Source organism: Bos javanicus, chromosome 18 (assembly GCF_032452875.1).
Source record: "Bos javanicus breed banteng chromosome 18, ARS-OSU_banteng_1.0, whole genome shotgun sequence".
NCBI lineage: Eukaryota > Metazoa > Chordata > Mammalia > Artiodactyla > Bovidae > Bos > Bos javanicus.
This window is the reverse complement of record NC_083885.1, coordinates 32,854,858-32,873,194: the sequence shown is the minus strand read 5'-3', so window position 1 is coordinate 32,873,194 and position 18,337 is coordinate 32,854,858. Positions and strand designations below refer to the sequence as shown.

The 18,337-nt window shown below is 39.2% G+C and overlaps 1 protein-coding gene across 2 annotated transcripts in view; it reads left to right on the top strand.

Annotated features, from left to right (window-relative positions):
• The window catches only part of CDH11 (cadherin 11), a 154,308-nt gene that overhangs the window by 125,885 nt on the left and 10,086 nt on the right, over positions 1-18,337 (top strand). For both annotated transcript variants that reach the window (XM_061387410.1, XM_061387411.1), the window contains exons 9-11: positions 6,940-7,076; positions 8,103-8,236; positions 8,462-8,579. In XM_061387410.1, the coding sequence (XP_061243394.1) occupies positions 6,940-7,076; positions 8,103-8,236; positions 8,462-8,579 (389 nt within the window). The remainder of the gene's footprint in view (positions 1-6,939; positions 7,077-8,102; positions 8,237-8,461; positions 8,580-18,337) is intronic.

The window sequence follows — 18,337 nt, the reverse complement described above, 5'->3', positions numbered from 1 at the left end:
GTACTTTGGCCACCTCATGCGAAGAGTTGACTCATTGGAAAAGACTCTGATGCTGGGAGTGATTGGGGGCAAGAGGAGAAGGGGATGACAGAGGATGAGATGGCTGGATGGCATCACTGACTTGATGGACGTGAGTTTGGGTGAACTCCGGGAGTTGGTGATGGACAGGGAGGCGTGGCGTGCTCCAATTCATGGGGTTGCAAAGAGTCGGACATGACTGAGCGACTGATCTGATCTGATCTGATGCTAAATGATGAATAAATACTATGCTAAATGACAAAGGTCTATATAGTCAAAGCTTTGGTTTTTCCAGTAGTCCTGTATGGATGTGAGAGCAGGACCATAAAGAAGGCTGAATGCTGAAGAATTGATGCTTTCAAATTGTGGTGCTGGAGAAGTCTTGAGAGTCCCTTGGACAGCAAGGAGATCAAACCAGTCAGTCCTAAAGGAAATCAACCCTGAATATTCATTGGAAGGACTGATGCTGAAGCTGAAGCTCCAATACTTTGGCCATCTGATGCAAATAAATGACTCACTGAAAAAGACCCTGACGCTGGGAAAGATTGAAGGCAAAAGGAGGAGGTGGCAGAGGATGAGATGGTTAGATTGCATCACTAACTCAATGGACATGAGTTTGAGAAAACTCCAGGAGATAGTGAAGGATAAGGAAGCCTGGCATGCTGCAGTCCATGGGGTAGCAAAGAGTTGAACATAATTTAGCAACTAAACAACAACAACTGCTAAATGAAATAAGCTGGACTCAGAAAGACATAAGATATAGCATGTTACTCCTATGTGGCATCTAAAAAAGTCTAATTGATAGAAACAGAGTAGAATAGTGGTTGCCAGGATCTAGAGAATAGGGGAAATGGGGGGGATATTGACCAGCATGGTAACTATAGTTAATAATAATGTATTGTGGACTTGACATTTACAAAGAGAGGAGATCTTAAGTGTTCTTGCCCCCACACACAGGCACAAACACACACAAGAATAGTAACTATGCGAGGAGGCAATGAATATGTTAATTAGTTTGATCATGGTAATCATTACACAAGGTATACTTATTTTGAAACATCATGTTGTTAGACATTAAATACAGATTTTTTTTATTATTAATCATATCTCAATAAAGCTGGGAAGAAAAGTAAATATATCTGAATATGAAAAAAAAAATCACAGACAGTGGAGTTTTTCTATTTATACCAAAAAAAAAAAAAATGCTGACAGAGCAGAAGGAAGTCCAAATGTAAATGTTGTTCAGTTGCCTTTAAGTCTTTAAAGGCAGACAGTTTTTAAAGGCAGAGAAACGAAGACAGTTTTCTTGGCTCCAGACAACCCTGCGCTAAGTTATAGAAGTTAATCCTCAAACAACCTTGAGACAGTGATCACTTTAGGATCCAATAGATGGAAATACTGGAGCTCAAAGTACTGACGTGAATTGCTCAAAGTTACATGACTAGTCAGTATTGGAGACTGGATTTTAATCCGTATCTGCCTTGGGTGGTTTACTCTGGCTGAGCAGGCACTAATGGAAAGATTTCCCAGGAAAGTTTGAGTACTGTGCTCTGTATGCAAGAAGATACATTACGTAATGACTGGAAAAGGTCAGTGTTCATTCCAATCCCAAAGAAAGGCAATGCCAAAGAATGCTCAAACTACCGCACAATTGCACTCATCTCACATGCTAGTAAAGTAATGCTCAAAATTCTCCAAGCCAGGCTTCAGCAATATGTGAACCGTGAACTTCCTGATGTTCAAGCTGGTTTTAGAAAAGGAAGAGGAACCAGAGATCAAATTGCCAACATCCGCTGGATCATGGAAAAAGCAAGAGAGTTGCAGAAAAACATCTATTTCTGCTTTATTGACTATGCCAAAGCCTTTGACTGTGTGGATCACAATAAACTGTGGGAAAATCTGAAAGAGATGGGAATACCAGACCACCTGACCTGCCTCTTGAGAAATCTGTATGCAGGTCAGGAAGCAACAGTTAGAACTGGACATGGAACAACAGACTGGTTCCAAATAGGAAAAGGAGTATGTCAAGCCTGTATATTGTCACCCTGCTTATTTAACTTATATGCAGAGTACATCATGAGAAACGCTGGACTGGAAGAGGCACAAGCTGGAATCAAGATTGCCGGGAGAAATATCAATAACCTCAGATATGCAGATGATACCACCCTTATGGCAGAAAGTGAAGAGGAACTAAAAAGCCTCTTGATGAAAGTAAAAGTGGAGAGTGAAAAAGTTGGCTTAAAGCTCAACATTCAGAGAACGAAGATCATGGCATCTGGTCCCACCACTTCATAGGAAATAGATGGGGAAACAGTGGAAACAGTGTCAGACTTTACTTTTTGGGCTCCAAAATCACTGCAGATGGTGACTGCAGCCATGAAATTAAAAGACGCTTACTCCTTGGAAGGAAAGTTATGACCAACCTAGATAGCATATTGAAAAGCAGAGACATTACTTTGCCAAAAAAGGTCCGTCTAGTCAAGGCTATGGTTTTTCCAGTGGTCATGTATGGATGTGAGAGTTGGACTGTGAAGAAGGCTGAGCGCTGAAGAATTGATGCTTTTGAACTGTGGTGTTGGAGAAGACTCTTGAGAGTCCCTTGGACTGCAAGGAGATCCAACCAGTGCATTCTGAAGGAGATCAGCCCTGGGATTTCTTTGGAAGGAATGATGGTAAAGCTGAAACTCCAGTACTTTGGCCACCTCATGCGAAGAGTTGACTCATTGGAAAAGACTCAGATGCTGGGAGGGATTGGGGGCAGGAGGAGAAGGGGACGACAAAGGATGAGATGGCTGGATGGCATCACTGACTTGATGGACGTGAGTCTCAGTGAACTCCAGGAGTTGGTGTTGGACAGGGAGGCCTGGGGTGCTGCAATTCATGGGGTTGCAAAGAGTCGGACACGACTGAGTGACTGATCTGATCTGAGGAGCTTGATAGCACCTTTAAACTACTCAAAAATTTTCATGGTGTTAATTTTAAACTAATTAGCTCTGCCCTAGGATATTGAGGTACATTAGCAGCATTTTCGGAGAAGGCAATGGCATCCCACTCCAGTACTCTTGCCTGGAAAATCCCATGGACAGAGGAGCCTGGTAGGCTGCAGTCCATGGGGTCGCTAAGAGTCAGGCACGACTGAGCGACTTCACTTTCACTTTTCACTTTCATGCATTGGAAAAGGAAATGGCAACCCACTCCAGTGTTCTTGCCTGGAGAATCCCAGGGATGGGGGAGCCTGGTGGGCTACAGGGTCGCACGGAGTTGGACACACCTGAAGCGACTTAGCAGCAGTAGCATTTTAGAAGTGGTGACGTAAAAACACATGAACAACCGCTCATTTCCTTGGCACCTCATTATTTCTGGGGATCCACATCTGTGATTGGTTATTTGGGTCATATTTTCATTTGAATGAAATGAATGAATGAAGGCATTGTTCATGTCTATAATTATCCAAAGATGCTCATTACTGCCCTTGAACCAACTTCCCTCAACCACTCAGGTCCTAGTTGTTAGAACTACCAAACAATGCATAGAAAAACTTTTAAAGTTTTTTATTCGGTAAGCTTTCTAGCCAGACTGCCTACTTTCCTGAGTGCTTATTTTTACCTTTAAGGGCGTTTGTGTCCTTGGACATACAGGTAGGGCCTTATAGTGTCACCCAAACTCTTAGCTGCTTAGAAATTTTTGCAAATCTTTCTTCTCAGACTCTGTAGCTTTAGAGACCCTTTCTTTACCATTGCCTTCCTAAAATATTCTTTCGTCTTAGCTTCATTGCCAGTAACCTCTTCATGCCTCAGACATACGTGGTGTCTTTGCTAGTTTTCCATCCCAGCCCAGTCACTGGGGCCTCCCTCAGACTCAACCTTTGACCTCAGGTTTTCTTTCTCCCTGTGTCCATTTATTTATAGTTTCATTCCATTCTGCTGTTTAAATTGAGTTAATGCTCCAGATTTTCTGCCGCTAGACTGGTCTTTCTCCCTGACTCTAATTCTGTACTTTTTCTGCTATCTGCTGTGCATTTTTACCCACTTCCTTTTCCCTTCCCTCGCTCATTCATTAGAAAGATATTTTTGAGCCTATGCTTCTTGTGACATACTTTAAAAAGAAGAAGAAGAAGAAGATCAGCTCTTCTCGTAACTTTGTGAAACCTATGATAGACTTGAATCTTTCCTCTCTGGCATGGCAGCGTAGGCCCTAGTAGAATTTAAGTCTCTCCTTCCTGCTAAGTTGACTTTGTTTTAGTATTTCCCAGTGCCTCCCTCTCTGTGACACTCATGCTAAAAATTCTCTAGGACTCTCCCAGCTTCCCACAGATCCCCAAATATCAACTCAATCTTACTGGTTCTGTCTTTATCACATGGCCTTTCATTCCCTCTGTCACTCCTACACCGAACTCTCTTATCACCTCATATTCCTTAAAAAGTACATCAACTCCTTAAGTTTCCACTGCTCCTTCCCCCACTCTCACTAGCTCAGCCCACCTTGCCCCCCGTATCGTGTTCATCATCCTGATGGTCTGATTCAGTCTGTTTTTCCTCTGATGGAAAGCCCTTCGTGATTTTTTCACTGGATGAAAGTCATACTCTGTAGACTGACATTCGAGAGCTTCCATGGTCTACCCAGTGCGCATTAGCGGTGACAACAGCAAAAATCATAGCAGCTGTATTTGTTGTTCTGTTGACTGTGTGAGGCACTGGGTTGTACATCTTCAACATCTGTTGTTTCATGTCATCCTCACAGAAGACCTGAGAGTTGGGAACTATTAATATTCTAGTTTAAATGATAAGTAAGCTGAGATTTAAAGAACTTAAGTGGCTTCTCCAATATCACTTGATGTATATACAGTGGGGACATGAACTTGTACCTAGGACTTTACAAAACCAAAATCCATGTGCTCCACTTGTATAGAATAACACTTTGTTAATTATCTTTCTTCCCATGAGCCTGTCTTGTCATGTCAAGTAGATAGTAAACTCCCTGGAGTCAGGGAAAATATGTTATTTTTTTCTCTTTTTTTCACATAGAGCTCTACTTAGGGTTCAGTCAGCTCAATCACTGAGCTTCTACTGACATTTATGAGGTGTGTGGTAGTTTATCTTCTGTTTTATCACCGGGGAAGGGGACTCATCATTCCATTCCCATAGGGAGCTGTGAAGTCAACGGTATCATGGATGAGCTCATGTTTTATGTTTTATGAAGTGCTGCTCCATACTTATTTCCTCTTTCTTGGAAATAACATGATCTAGAACTGGAAGATCCAGGTTCTAATATTGGCTCCCCAGAAACCAGGAGATAGGTCATTTGCAAATCCCATCATTTATAAATTGAAGAGATTAAACTCTGTGACACCCAGGGTCTTTGCTATCTCTTTGTAATATTATTTGGTTGTATGGCTCTCAGTGAATGCCTTTAGACATATGTACAGCTGGCCGTCTTTAGCCATGGATTCTGCATTGATGGGTTCCATATTGATGGATTCAATCAACTGCAGATCCAAAATATTTTGCAGGAAAAAAGCCCAGAAAGGTTCCAAAAAGCATAACTTGATTTGTGGAACACCAGCAACTACTTACATAGCATTTACATTATATAAAGTATTTTAGTAATCTAGAGATAATTTAAAGTGTACAGGAAGATATGTGTTGGTTATATGCACATATTACACCATTTTATATAAGAGACTTGAGCATCCATGGGTTTTGGTATCCTCAGGGATCCTGGATCCAGTCCCCCATGGAAGTCAATGGACAACTGTCAACACTTATTAGAGCCGCGTCTCTAGTACATTGGGAGAAGGCAATGGCACCCCACTCCAGTACTGTTGCCTGGAAAATCCCATGGATGGAGGAGCCTGGTAGGCTGCAGTCCATGGGGTCACTAAGAGTTGGACATGACTGAGTGACTTCACTTTCACTTTCCACTTTCATGCATTGGAGAAAGAAATGGCAACCCACTACAGTGTTCTTGCCTGGAGAATCCCGTGGATGGAGAAGCCTGGTGGGCTGCAGTCCATGGGGTTGCACAGAGTTGGACGAGACTGAAGCGACTTAGCAGCTTAGCAGCTCTAGTACATTATCCTGGGCAAGTTATTTTACCTTACTACACCTCAGTAAAGACCATTCCTCTTGACCATATTCTACCTCACCTTGCCCTGTAATATTCTAGAAATTACTCTGTCTTATTTTAGAAAAAAGCAAATTTTCTAGTGGACTGGAGTAGCTGAAACCTTCCAACTATGGTGTTAGGCTTAGTAGGGGGTCATTAAAGTGTGGGGAGGATGCTCTACAAATGAATGGCCAAGCCTGCTTTACATATTTCACAAAGGAATTCAGAACCAAGCTACCTGGAGAACCGCTAAAACCAAATACATTGAATACATTTACTCAAACTGTAGTTATCATTTTCCTTTAAGTATGGAGAAAACTGATTTTTTTCTAGACTGTGAATGATCTTTGATGATAACTTTAGGTAAACTTAAAAGTATTTAATATTTCATATGCAAAAATCTGGCAGAAGTTCCATACACTTGTGACTATTTGAGTAGTTTGGGAGCAAGGTAAACCCACTTCCCAAATGCAGATTCATAAATATTCAGATGGTGGATGATTGTAGTAAATATGAAGAAATATGCAGCCTGTTATTCCATTTCTCAATCAAATATGCAGCATGTTATTCTGTTTCTCAATCAAATATGCTAAACAGCTCTTTCATTCATTGTCCTGAATAAAGAATTCCAATGTGGCAAAATGATTTCTATAAAAGATTCATGTACGGAGTTTGAAAAGTAAATTTGATTAAAAAGAAAATCTAGCTCAAGCAAGTCATTGAAAAAGTTGCTTTAAATATAGCATGGAGAAAATATTCCAATATTAAGCTGCTTGGAATGTCTCAGTCTAATTGCCTCATTTGCATTCTGCTTAGGTATTCAATCGATCGTCATACTGACCTGGACAGGTTTTTCACTATTAATCCAGAGGATGGTTTTATTAAAACTACAAAACCTTTGGATAGAGAAGAAACTGCCTGGCTCAACATATCAGTTTTTGCAGCAGAAATCCGTAAGTATTATCCTAAGGGTTTTGATTCTACTTTGCCAAATAGTATTCCTTCAGACTCTCTATATTCTGGAAAATAGTAGATAGCTGAGATAGAACAAGCTTTTTTTTTTTTTTTCAGTCAAATGTATTTTTCAATCTTTAAAATTTATTTTTGGTCATCTATCTAGAAAGACATGTAAGCAAATAGAGTTGTTTTCATTTTCTTTGGCAGAACTGGGTACAGGCTTGGCACATGAGCTGATAGCCTGTAGCAGCTTGAAACTCTTCACCACCACCAAAAGATTCCCCACTTTATCCTCAGTTTTGTTTAAACCCAGAGCAGCAGAATCCTTAGAGCCAAGATTTATGGGTTTTTGTTTACCTATGGGGGCTTCCCTGGTAGCTTAGATTGTAAAGAATCTGTCTGCAGTGCAGGAGACCCAGGATCGATCCCTGGATCAGGAAGATTCCCTGGAAAAGGGAATGGCAACCCACTCCAGTATTCTTTCCTGACAGTTTCATGAACAAGGAGCCTGGCGGCTACAGTCCATGGGGTCGCAAAGAGTCGAGGACCAGAGATTCTCAAACTTGATCATGCAGTGGATTATCATGAAGGGCTTGTTGTAACAAAGATCTCTGGACCCCACCCTCAGAGCTTCTAACTCAGGTCTTGGGTTGGGTTTGAGAATTTTCATTTCTAACAAATTCCCATATCGTTTGATGCTGTCCTGGAACCCTCCTTTGAGAACTGCTGTTGTTGGACTACACTCTGGGGAGCCAGGCTACACTATAAGCTTTTGGAATTAAACCTCAGCAGAAAGGGAAAAGTGGTGTTATTTCCTACCGGTCTAATGATAGCCTTTATTCTAGGACATCACCCTCACGTTGGACTTGGCATGCTTCGGGGTTTAGGTGACTTTAGTGCCAACAGTGCATTTGCCTGCAGGGCCTGAGTGAAGCTGGAGCTCACTCTTTCCTGAGAGTAACCTTGGAGCAACATGGATTCTTCCCTTGCACATGTTTACCATCTGAATTCTCTCCTTCCAGACAACCGGCATCAGGAAGCCAAAGTCCCTGTGGCCATTAGGGTCCTTGACGTTAATGACAATGCTCCCAAGTTTGCTGCCCCCTATGAAGGCTTCATCTGTGAGAGTGACCAGACCAAGCCACATTCCAACCAGGTAATGCTGCCCTGCCCTGGCTAGGAGCAATCATTTAGGACCAGAGTTTGCTTTTGAGAGCATCCCTTGGAGAAACTTCCCAACTGCCCAAGAAGGCTTCAGAGCCCTGGTTTAGCTCAGAAGCTAAGTTCTCTAAAATCAGGCTTCTTAGCCAGACAGGAATTTTTAAATAAATGATGTGTCAATGTCAGCATGATTTATTTATGGGCCACCTTTCTCTTTCAGCCAATTGTTACAATTAGTGCAGATGACAAGGATGACACAGCCAATGGACCAAGATTTATCTTCAGCCTACCCCCTGAAATCATTCACAATCCAAATTTCACAGTCAGAGACAACAGAGGTTCGTACCAAGGTTCCTGTGTGTTCAGAGAAGTAGAAATGGAAAACAAATGGCTTTTGTATTGCAGAGCACAAGTATTTCCCCCTAATCTTAATAATGCCTTTCTGTTGAAGAACAAACAAGAAATAATAACGCCACCTTTATTTTGAGACACAGGCTCATTTGGTGCATAGGAATAAGTGAGTCTATTTTTATTTTACTCTTTGTTGTTGTTGTTGGCTTTGATATTCATGAAGTGCTGAGGAAACCAAGCGGGGATGCTTACAGGGTCAATATGCAAACAACTTCATTTATTTTTTTTAAGAGGTTGATAAACCCTTTGGGGACAGTATGGCTTTATGAATATTGATATCAAGAAAAGCATTAAAAGAGATTAGTTCAACTTTGTAAGGCAATGTAATCTTTCAGCTGTCTTTCCCTTTCCAGCACAGTTTTATTGTAGTATGGTTGGGTACAGAGCTTGATACCTAAAGGTGGCTGTAGAATTATTGCCTGAAGGGCATTAGTCTCTCTGCTGTAAACATGGCAAGATTTGATGTGATTTCTACTTCTTATTTCATTAGTCAAGGAGATTCTAGACTTGCAAATTGTTTGCAGTAGTTGTTTTTCAACGTTGTTGTGTAGGCCCAAACAGTTCAGTCCCTAGACAAAGCTGGCAGCAGAGCCAAGATCAAAAAATAAGTTTCTTGACTCCTCTCCAGACTATTTTCATCTGCACCTGCTCCTATAAGCCTGTGACAATGCAAGTCTGTAAAAACAGGAAGACAAATGCTGTGATTCAATATAGGAATAAAAGAAGGACGTGTGGTCCTTCTTCACACCTTTTCATTAGATACATGCTAGCTATGTGGGAGGTTATATATTGATTTCTTGGTGACTGAGATCAGGCTTATAGCTTGTTCAATTAAACTAATTATTATTACTTTCCCCATCACCGTTATCAGTGTTATCAATATTATAAATACCAGTTAGTATGTTCTAGGGGCTTCCCCAGTGACTCAGGGATAAGGAATCTATCTGTAATGCAGGAAATGTAGGCTCGTTCCCTGGGTCGAGAAGACACTCTGGATGGGGAGATGGCAACTCACTGTAGTGTTCTTGCCTGGGAAATCCCCTGGACAAAGGGGCCTGGTGGGCTACAGTCCATGGGGTCGCAAAGAGCCGGACATGACTTAGTGACTAAACAACCATCACGACAAACTATGTTCTAAACACCATGCCAAGATCCTTCCTGCACTCTGTTAAATTTTCTCAACAGTAAGAATTAGTATCATTCCCATTTTGAAGATAAGGAAAATGAGGGACAGGCCATTAAGTAAGTCAGCCACGTGGGAGCGAGACCTAGATTTTAAACCTGGACTTTCAGAAGGCTAGAGGTGACAGCTTGAACCATTGTGCCCTCCTGGGTAAATTATTAAAGCAGAGAAGTGCTTCCCATGCTCCTTGGATTTGAAGGGATATGGTACTTTATTATTACTTCTGGGGCTGATTTGAGCATTTCATTATGATCCTTATATCTGTGTATTCATATAATCCCCAGTTTATATCTGAGGTCTCACTCCTGGATGTATTCCTGGCAACATCCCTATTTATCACTGGACACGTCCTGAAACAGCTGGTGTTTCTAGGCTTTTCTTATTGTGCCAACTTCACCTCCATCACCTGCCTTGTCTTCATTTTATGTGTTCTTTAATATTTAGTTGCTATTAACCCTCTGAAAGCATTATACTAAGACCTATTGTTCTCTGATGCTGCTGCTGTTAAGTCGCTCAGTTGTGTCCGACTATAAATAGTTCACTTTGTTAATACTTTGGGGATGCCATCTATATGTTAAAGGAGATTATATTACCATGGAGAAGCCAACCTACTGCATGATTTGTTTCCCCTGCCCTTTCCTATAAGAAACTAATTCTATGTGGAGCCCCCACTTTTGCACGGAATTGCTACTTTTTAAGAAAAATGCCTTTATTAACTATGGCAAACAGTTAATGAAAACTCCCATGTTTAGAGCTATTACAAAACCTTAAAGCAAATACAGTCCTATAATTATCATTTAATAGAGTTTCTTTGTACCAGCTCCTAAAAGTAATTACATATTGAAGTAATCCAAAAAGAGTAATCACATTCCACATCCTATTAATAGCCTACTGAGTTACCAAATTTCCCGGCTGAGACTGTTTTCCATAGAAAACATGAGATAATGGTTTATAGCATGCTGAGTAAAAGCATCAGCTTTCTCTCTCCTTGAGTGTTTACCTCCATTATGCCATGTAAATAATCAGGATTGTGTTTGCCTAAACTCCGTGGAAGCATTCGGCCTCTTTAAAAATATAAGAGGGGAAGCCATCTTAATACACAGGAGCCTTTTATTTCATATTTTATCTTACTCCGTTCTACAGCACGGGAGCTTCAAAGACAACTCAGCAGGGAGCCGGGAAGTAGAGCACTGGTAACTCTTCGACATCCGAGTCCATCTTTGGCTATTAATATCAAGAGTGGTGCTGTTTGGGGAGATGAAGAGCTGATCCACCCAGGCTTTGAGATGCATTTAGTTTGAAAATACTAGACTTATGGCACCTTTTAAAAACATGAGGAACATGTAATGAATAAGAAAAGCACAAAGAAAAAAATACTGAGAATAGCACCTCTCGTGTATGTAGCTCTTCATTGGTTTATAAAGCTTTCTAATCGCCATTTAATTCCTAAACAGCCCCAGAAAGTAGGCATTTTGGATATTTTTGTCCCCATTTCCTAGATGAGGAAGGAATATGAAAAGTCAGAAGATTCAGAGACTTGCCTAAGGTCACCCTGCCAAGAAATAAATTGACCTAGAATGCTTGTGTGTTTACTGAGTTCTGTCAGGTGTAGTAACACTGTACGTTATGAATATAGAGCTTGTGTCTCTTCTAATTTCTGATTTTGGAATTATTGTTTAAAAAATCTTTGTTTACCCCGTAATCAAATAACAACAGTATTTTGAAGAGAAAAAGATCTAAAATTCAATTCATCAATCTAGGATTCCAGGGAAAGTATGAAGAGAAAAGGACAAACTGTAATTTTAATCAGCCATGGAAATTATAGTAAAATATATTTGTGAAGGACAAATTTTATAATTTTATTCTACTGCATAATTAACACATATTCCTTGTATGAAAATTAGAAAATACAAACAAGCAGAAATAAACTTAGAAATAATAAAATAACTTGGTAATATACAATCTAAAAATAATCACTGCTAATTTTTATAGCCTTCTAGCTGTTTTCTTGGCATATATTTTGATCTTTAAAAAAAGGCAGCCATAAAATAATGTTCTCTTTTTTCCCTACATAATAATACATGATGTGCATTTTTTAGCATCATTATACTTACGTCAACATATTTTTCCTAAATAACCTCCTGACCTCATTATGAGGGTATATGATATCAGTTGACTATTGTTGGGCAAGCACATTCTTTTCACACACTTTTCTTGTTCAGTTGCTCAGTCCTGTCTGACTCTTTGTGACCCCATGGACGGCAGCACGCCAGGCCTCACTGTCTCTCACCATCTCCTGGAGTTAGCTCAAACTCACGTCCATTGAAATGCCATCCAACCATCTCACCCTCCGTAAAGTGATGTCTTTGCTTTATAATATGCTCTCTAAGGTCTGTCATTGTCATAGCTTCCCTTCCAAGGAGCAAGCGTCTTTTACTTTCATGACTGCAGTCATCCTCCACAGTGATTTTGGAGCCCAAGAAAAGAAAATCTGTCACTGTTTCCACTTTCTCCACTTCTGTTTGCCATGAAGTGTTGGGATCAGATGCTGTGCCAGCTATTTCACTCTCCTCTTTCACCCTCATCAAGGGGCTCTTTAGTTCCTCTTCACTTTCTGGCATTAGAGTGGTATCATCTGAGGTTGTTGATATTTCTCCCAGCAATCTTGATTCCAGCTTATGCTTCACCCAGCCTGGCATTTCACATGATGTACTCTTCATATAAATTAAGTGAGCAGGGTGACAATATACAGCCTCGCCTCACTCCTTTCCCAATTTTGAACCAATCTGTTGTTGCATGTCCAGTTCTAACCGTTGCTTCCTGACCTGCATACAGGTTTCAGAGGAGGCAGTAAGGTGGTCTGATATTCCCATCTCTTTAATAATTTTCCGCAGTTTGTTGTGATCCACACAGTCAAAGACTTTCACATAGTCAATGAAACAGAAGTAGATGTTTTTCTGGAATTCCCTTGCTTTCTCTATGATCCAAGGAATATTGGCAATTGGATCTCTGGTTCCTTTGCCTTTTCTAAACCCAGCTTGTACATCTGGAAGTTCTTGGTTCACATACTGCTGAAGCTCTGCATAGAGAATTTTGAGCATAACCTTGATAGCATGTCTTATCATACCTACTGCATAATCTCCCCACTGTTTCAATGTTCTTTCAGTCCTGTTTATGCTGTGTTTTTTTTAAGTTTTTTTTTTCGTTTTAATTTTTTAAGACCAAAACCATTTTGTATTGGGGTGTAGCCAATTGACAGTGTTGTGACAGCTTCAGGTGAATGATGAAGAGATTCAGCCATACATATACGTGTATCCATTCTCCCCCAAACCCCGCTTCCATCCAGGCTGGCACATGTCACTGAGCAGAGTTCCATGTGCTGCACAATAGGTTTTTGTTGGCTATCCATTTTAAATATAGCAGTGTGTACATGACCTTTCAGTTTTTCTGTGTAATATTATTCTTAGCAAGATTTGCCTCATGAAAAATTGACATCAATATTCACTTAGCTTCTCTCTTATATATCACATTTCCCATTCCAACCTTTTATCCTTATGAGATAAATACACAGGCTCCCTTTGTTGGCCATTTTTAAAATGTTATTTAAGAAATAGTCATTTCTAGCTTCTTTGTAACACCATCCTTATTTTCACCTGCATTACATACTGCTAAATTTTATAGATTATCAACATTTCCTATTCTAGTTACTCTCATGAAAGCATCATATTTTTCATTAATGGTTTCACACATATTATGTTAAAATCTAAAATTTGTCCACATTGTTTTCCTTTTATTACTCTTCCTTAGATTTTGGTTTCTTTGTTCCTCCAGATATAATTTAGAACTTTTTTAGGTGCTTGATAAGTATCTTCATGAATTTTGTTGTGTTTACCTTAAATTTACAGATTAATTTAAAAACTAAGAATTTTAAAGTATTCTTCCTATCCAGAAGCATGATCTGAGTTTCCACTGAATCTGTTCTCTTTTTAATTACCATAAGGGATATTTTATAGTTTTCTTCATTTTTGTTCTTAGTATTTCTTATTAAGATAATGACTAGCTACTTTATATTTTGGATGCTGTCCTAGGATAGATTTTTAAAATTATGTATATTTTCTAAGTGACAATTTTTAGCATAAACTATAGCTATTTTACTTAGTTCATTTATTATTGGACACTGAGAAGTTATTAATATAACTTCTCAGCTATTTTCCTAGGTTTTCTAGGGAAACAACTACATAAAAATTAAATAATGACAATTTGCTTCATCTTTTTTAAAAAAAAATTGGGTTTTTTTGACAAACTGCATAGATTTGTGCTTTATGTGTTAAATAATAGCAATAATAATGGCTTTACTTGTTAATTTAATGGGTATATTATTTCTAGAGTTTTATTGTTAAGCATAATATTGATTGTTAGATTAAAATTAAGATTTGTGTTGTGTGTATTTTAGGAAGCTTCCTTTCCATTTTAATTTTATTTTAAAAAACAGATGTTCAGTTTTTAACACAATTTTTGGATACTAATAATAAGATAGTATGATTTTGACCCCTGACCTAATTGATAGATTAAATTGAAATATCCTGATTTTGAACTTCATATTTCTAATTTCCAAACCTCTATTCCACATAATGATAAAATGTAGAGGAAAGAGCAAGGGTTAAAGATTAAATGTTGGCTGTAGCAGCGAGTGAGATATAGTCCCATGTATCAGGAGATTCCTAAAGCACATGCAGCAAAGTTAGCTGTTTCGTGAAAGCGCAGGTGATTTTGGTAGTGACTGTCCATGACCTCCTGCAGAGGAGCTGTAACCATCACGGCGGCCTCCAAACAGGCTGACTCTAGTCGTGCCCCCATGTAACTTAACTTGCCCCCACTGATAATGTCTTTCTTTTTTAAATTCTCCTATGGGTCTCCATTTCCTATGGCTTTAACTGAAACTTTATAGCCTAGTGAGCAAGAAATGATATGACCTACTTCCCATAAACTTTGGGTCTATCATCTCCTTTCTCTTGTTACCGTAAACCATGCTCCAGAAACTTCAAACCATCTTTATTTTCCCAAATACGCTGTGTTCTCACATGCCCACGCTTTTGTTCTGTGGAAATGTATCCCCGTCCCTGCCTATTATACCTCCTCTTTCAAGTCGCGTAGTAAATGAAGTCTCTTAGGTGAAGCTCTGTTGGGCATCCCAGCCCATCCCTGGATGCTACGTCCTCTGTGCTCCAGGAACACTGCACTAACCTCTAGTGTTTTTTTAATCACTCTGCGTTCTAAGCATACGTTTCTCTGTCTCTCTCCCATTAGAATACGAGCTCTGGCATCCCAAAACTTAAAAAAAAAAAGTGGGTTGACCAAATGCATGAATTAAAGTGGAAAAAGTAGATAGAAAGGCATGCAATGTGCTTCAGTCATTTTGGGGGTTAGTTATTATTGTGGAAAAATGATTATGTTATGAGGTAAGCTTCAGGCTAAAAAAGACAACCCTTTCTCGGTTGGAAAGTTCTGAAGGAGTCAGTACCAGATCAGCCACCCCTTCCATCCCTTTATCCTTTCATCCTATATTATTGCACAAAATGATATTGGACATCTAAGGTCTGGATCCAGGAAGAGATGACTTTCAAATGTATTAAATTTGTAAGTATATTATCTAATATGTGCCAAGTTGCAGATCAAATGAGTTCTGATACATGATACATTCAGAGTTAAGTTTAAACTGCTAAAAAATCAAATTAAATCAAATTAAAAAAAAAAATAGAACTAGGAATAAAAGCACCATATGACCCAGCAATCCCACTCCTAGGCATATACCTCAAGGAAACGAAAATTGAAAGAGACACATGTATCTCATTGTTCATTGCAGCACTATTTCAATAGCTAGAACATGGAAGCAACCTAGATGTCCATCGACAGATGAATGGATGAAGAATTGTGGTATATAGACACAATGGAATGTTACTCAGCCATAAAATGGAATGCATTTGAGTCAGTTCTAATGAGGTGGATGAACCTAGGACCTATTATACAGAGTGAAGTGAGTCAGAAAGAGAAAGATAAATACCATATTCTAACACATATATATGGAATCTAGAAAAATGGTACTGAAGAATTTATTTACAGGGCAACAGTGGAGAGAAACAGACATAGAGAATAGACTTATGGACATAGGGAGAGGGGAGGAGAGGGTGAGATATATGGAAAGAGTAACATGGAAACTTACATTACCATATGTAAAATAGAGAGCCAATGGGAATTTGCTGCATGGCTCAGGAAACTCAAACAGGAACTCTGCATCAACCTAGGGGGATGGGGAGGAAGATGGGAGGGAGCTTCAAAACGGAGGGGACATATGTATGCCTATGGGTGATTCATGTTGAGGTTTGACAAAAAAAGAGCAAAATCCTATAAAGCAATTATCCTTCAATAAAAAATAAATTAATTAAAAATATTTTTAAAAATAGAACAAAAAAAGTTTGTATGGAAAGCAGGTTTGGCTGGGTAAGGAAAGATAGCCAAGACAGATTCATCCTGATTAGACCAGCTGGCAAACATCTTTCTTTCTTTCTTCTTCTTTTTTTTTTTTTTTTGGTCTAAACGAATGACAATTCTTTTTCTGATGAGCAGCACCAAAAAACATCCAAATATGCTTCTAGCTTTTCACTTTTATAATTTAAAGATAATCAAACAGATTTCTGTGGGACTTTTCCCCCCTTAATTGCTTCAATATGGAAGATTCTCTGTTGGCAGATCAAAATGGCAGATGGCTTTTAATGCCCTGCCATTTTCACTGTATAAATAATTATGTTCCTTTTCTGCCTGAAATTCACTGCTGTGGTTTGTCCAACACAGAACACAATTTGTCTGGAAACCCACCCCCTCCTCAACCTTAAAGAAGGAGAAATAGGTTTTTGGTGAATTAGATATATTATTCTTTCAAGGTTCACTCTGGTCAGTGACTTAACCCTTGGGATTTCTCAACTCATTAAAAGACCCTAAATGTTTATCTCCCACTGAATTCCTTGGTAGTTTTCCTTTTCTAAAACCAGGAAATACGTTCCTTTCTCCCTCCCTATCACCAAGAGAAAATTATCCTCTAACAAAAGTGGAAGGAGAGTTGATTCTCAGGAATGTGATAAACTACAACCTGAAAAGTCTGTTGACACCAACAAAGAGCGCACACTTAGATGCTCCTATACACATCAGGTCAGTTCAGTCCAGGTCAGTCATATCCAACTCTTCGTGACCCCATGGACTGTGGCATGCCAAGCCTCCCTGTCCATCACCAACTCCTTGCTCAAACTCGTGTCCATCAGGTCAGTGATGCCATCCAACCATCTCATCCTCTGTCATCCCCTTCTCTTCCTGGCTTCAATCTTTCCCAGCATCAGGGTCTTTTCCAATGAGTCAGCTCTTTGCATCAGGTGGCCAAAACATTGGAGCTTCAGCTTCAGCATCAGTCCTTCCAATGAATATTCAGGACTGATTTCCTTTAGGATTGACTGGTTTGATCTCTTTGCTGTCCAAGGGACTCTCAAGAGTTCTCTCCAACACCACAGTTCAAAAGCATCAAATCTATGTGCATATATACATGCACATAGGCAGTTATTCCCGTGTTATTTGTTGTGTTTTGAATTTTGAATCTCAGTATCAGAGATAAAATTAAAAGATCATAATCCCCCTTCCTCTGTAAGATGTAGGCCTTCATTTACAGGGGAGACATAGCCTTCTGAGTCTTGGATCAAACAATTTTCTACATTAATATTTTAAGGCTAGTCTCATAGAATTTACCTCACTGTAGCATTTCCATCATTCCAAAGTTTTAGAAAAATAATAGATTTCTTTTTACATCTGGATACTGGTTTGTTTTTGAAGGTGTGTGTGTTTCTGGAAATGCTATGGGAAGAGAAATGTTGCACATAGTTCAAAATTTCTTTGGGGTTAAGTAGGTGGAAGTAACAAAGAATAAGTTTTGCACATATTAGCAGCTCAATAAATGTTACTTAATTAAATCTGACTCACCCAAAATAATAAGAAAAAATTATGAGATAAAGAGATGATATTTTCCAGGAACAAAATCTATAATATATATAGAGGCAGTGATGATCAAGTTGGGTTCAAAAGTACAAAGTGGGAGAAGATAGGCAGTCTGGAAACTGATGGCAAGCTATTAAGTCAGTAAAATCTGACTGTGTGGAAAAGCCAAATGGATGCTGGATGTAATGACAGAAACCTCCTTCAACTGTTTATTTTTCTAGCTCACAAAACACTGCTGACCAAACAAAGATGAATAAGCAAGGTTCTTGCCTTCAAGGATGTTACTGTCCATTGGAGAAGACACACATTCAAATAGTTGTCATAGATTGTGAAATATTCAATATGAGCAATGACTACAGGTAGATAAGTGGCTCATACAGTGTTTAGAAAGACAATAAAAGATATATACAGAAGCTATTAAGTTTACCTTTAAGCATTAGTCATCTCAGAAAGTTAATGCTGCAAACT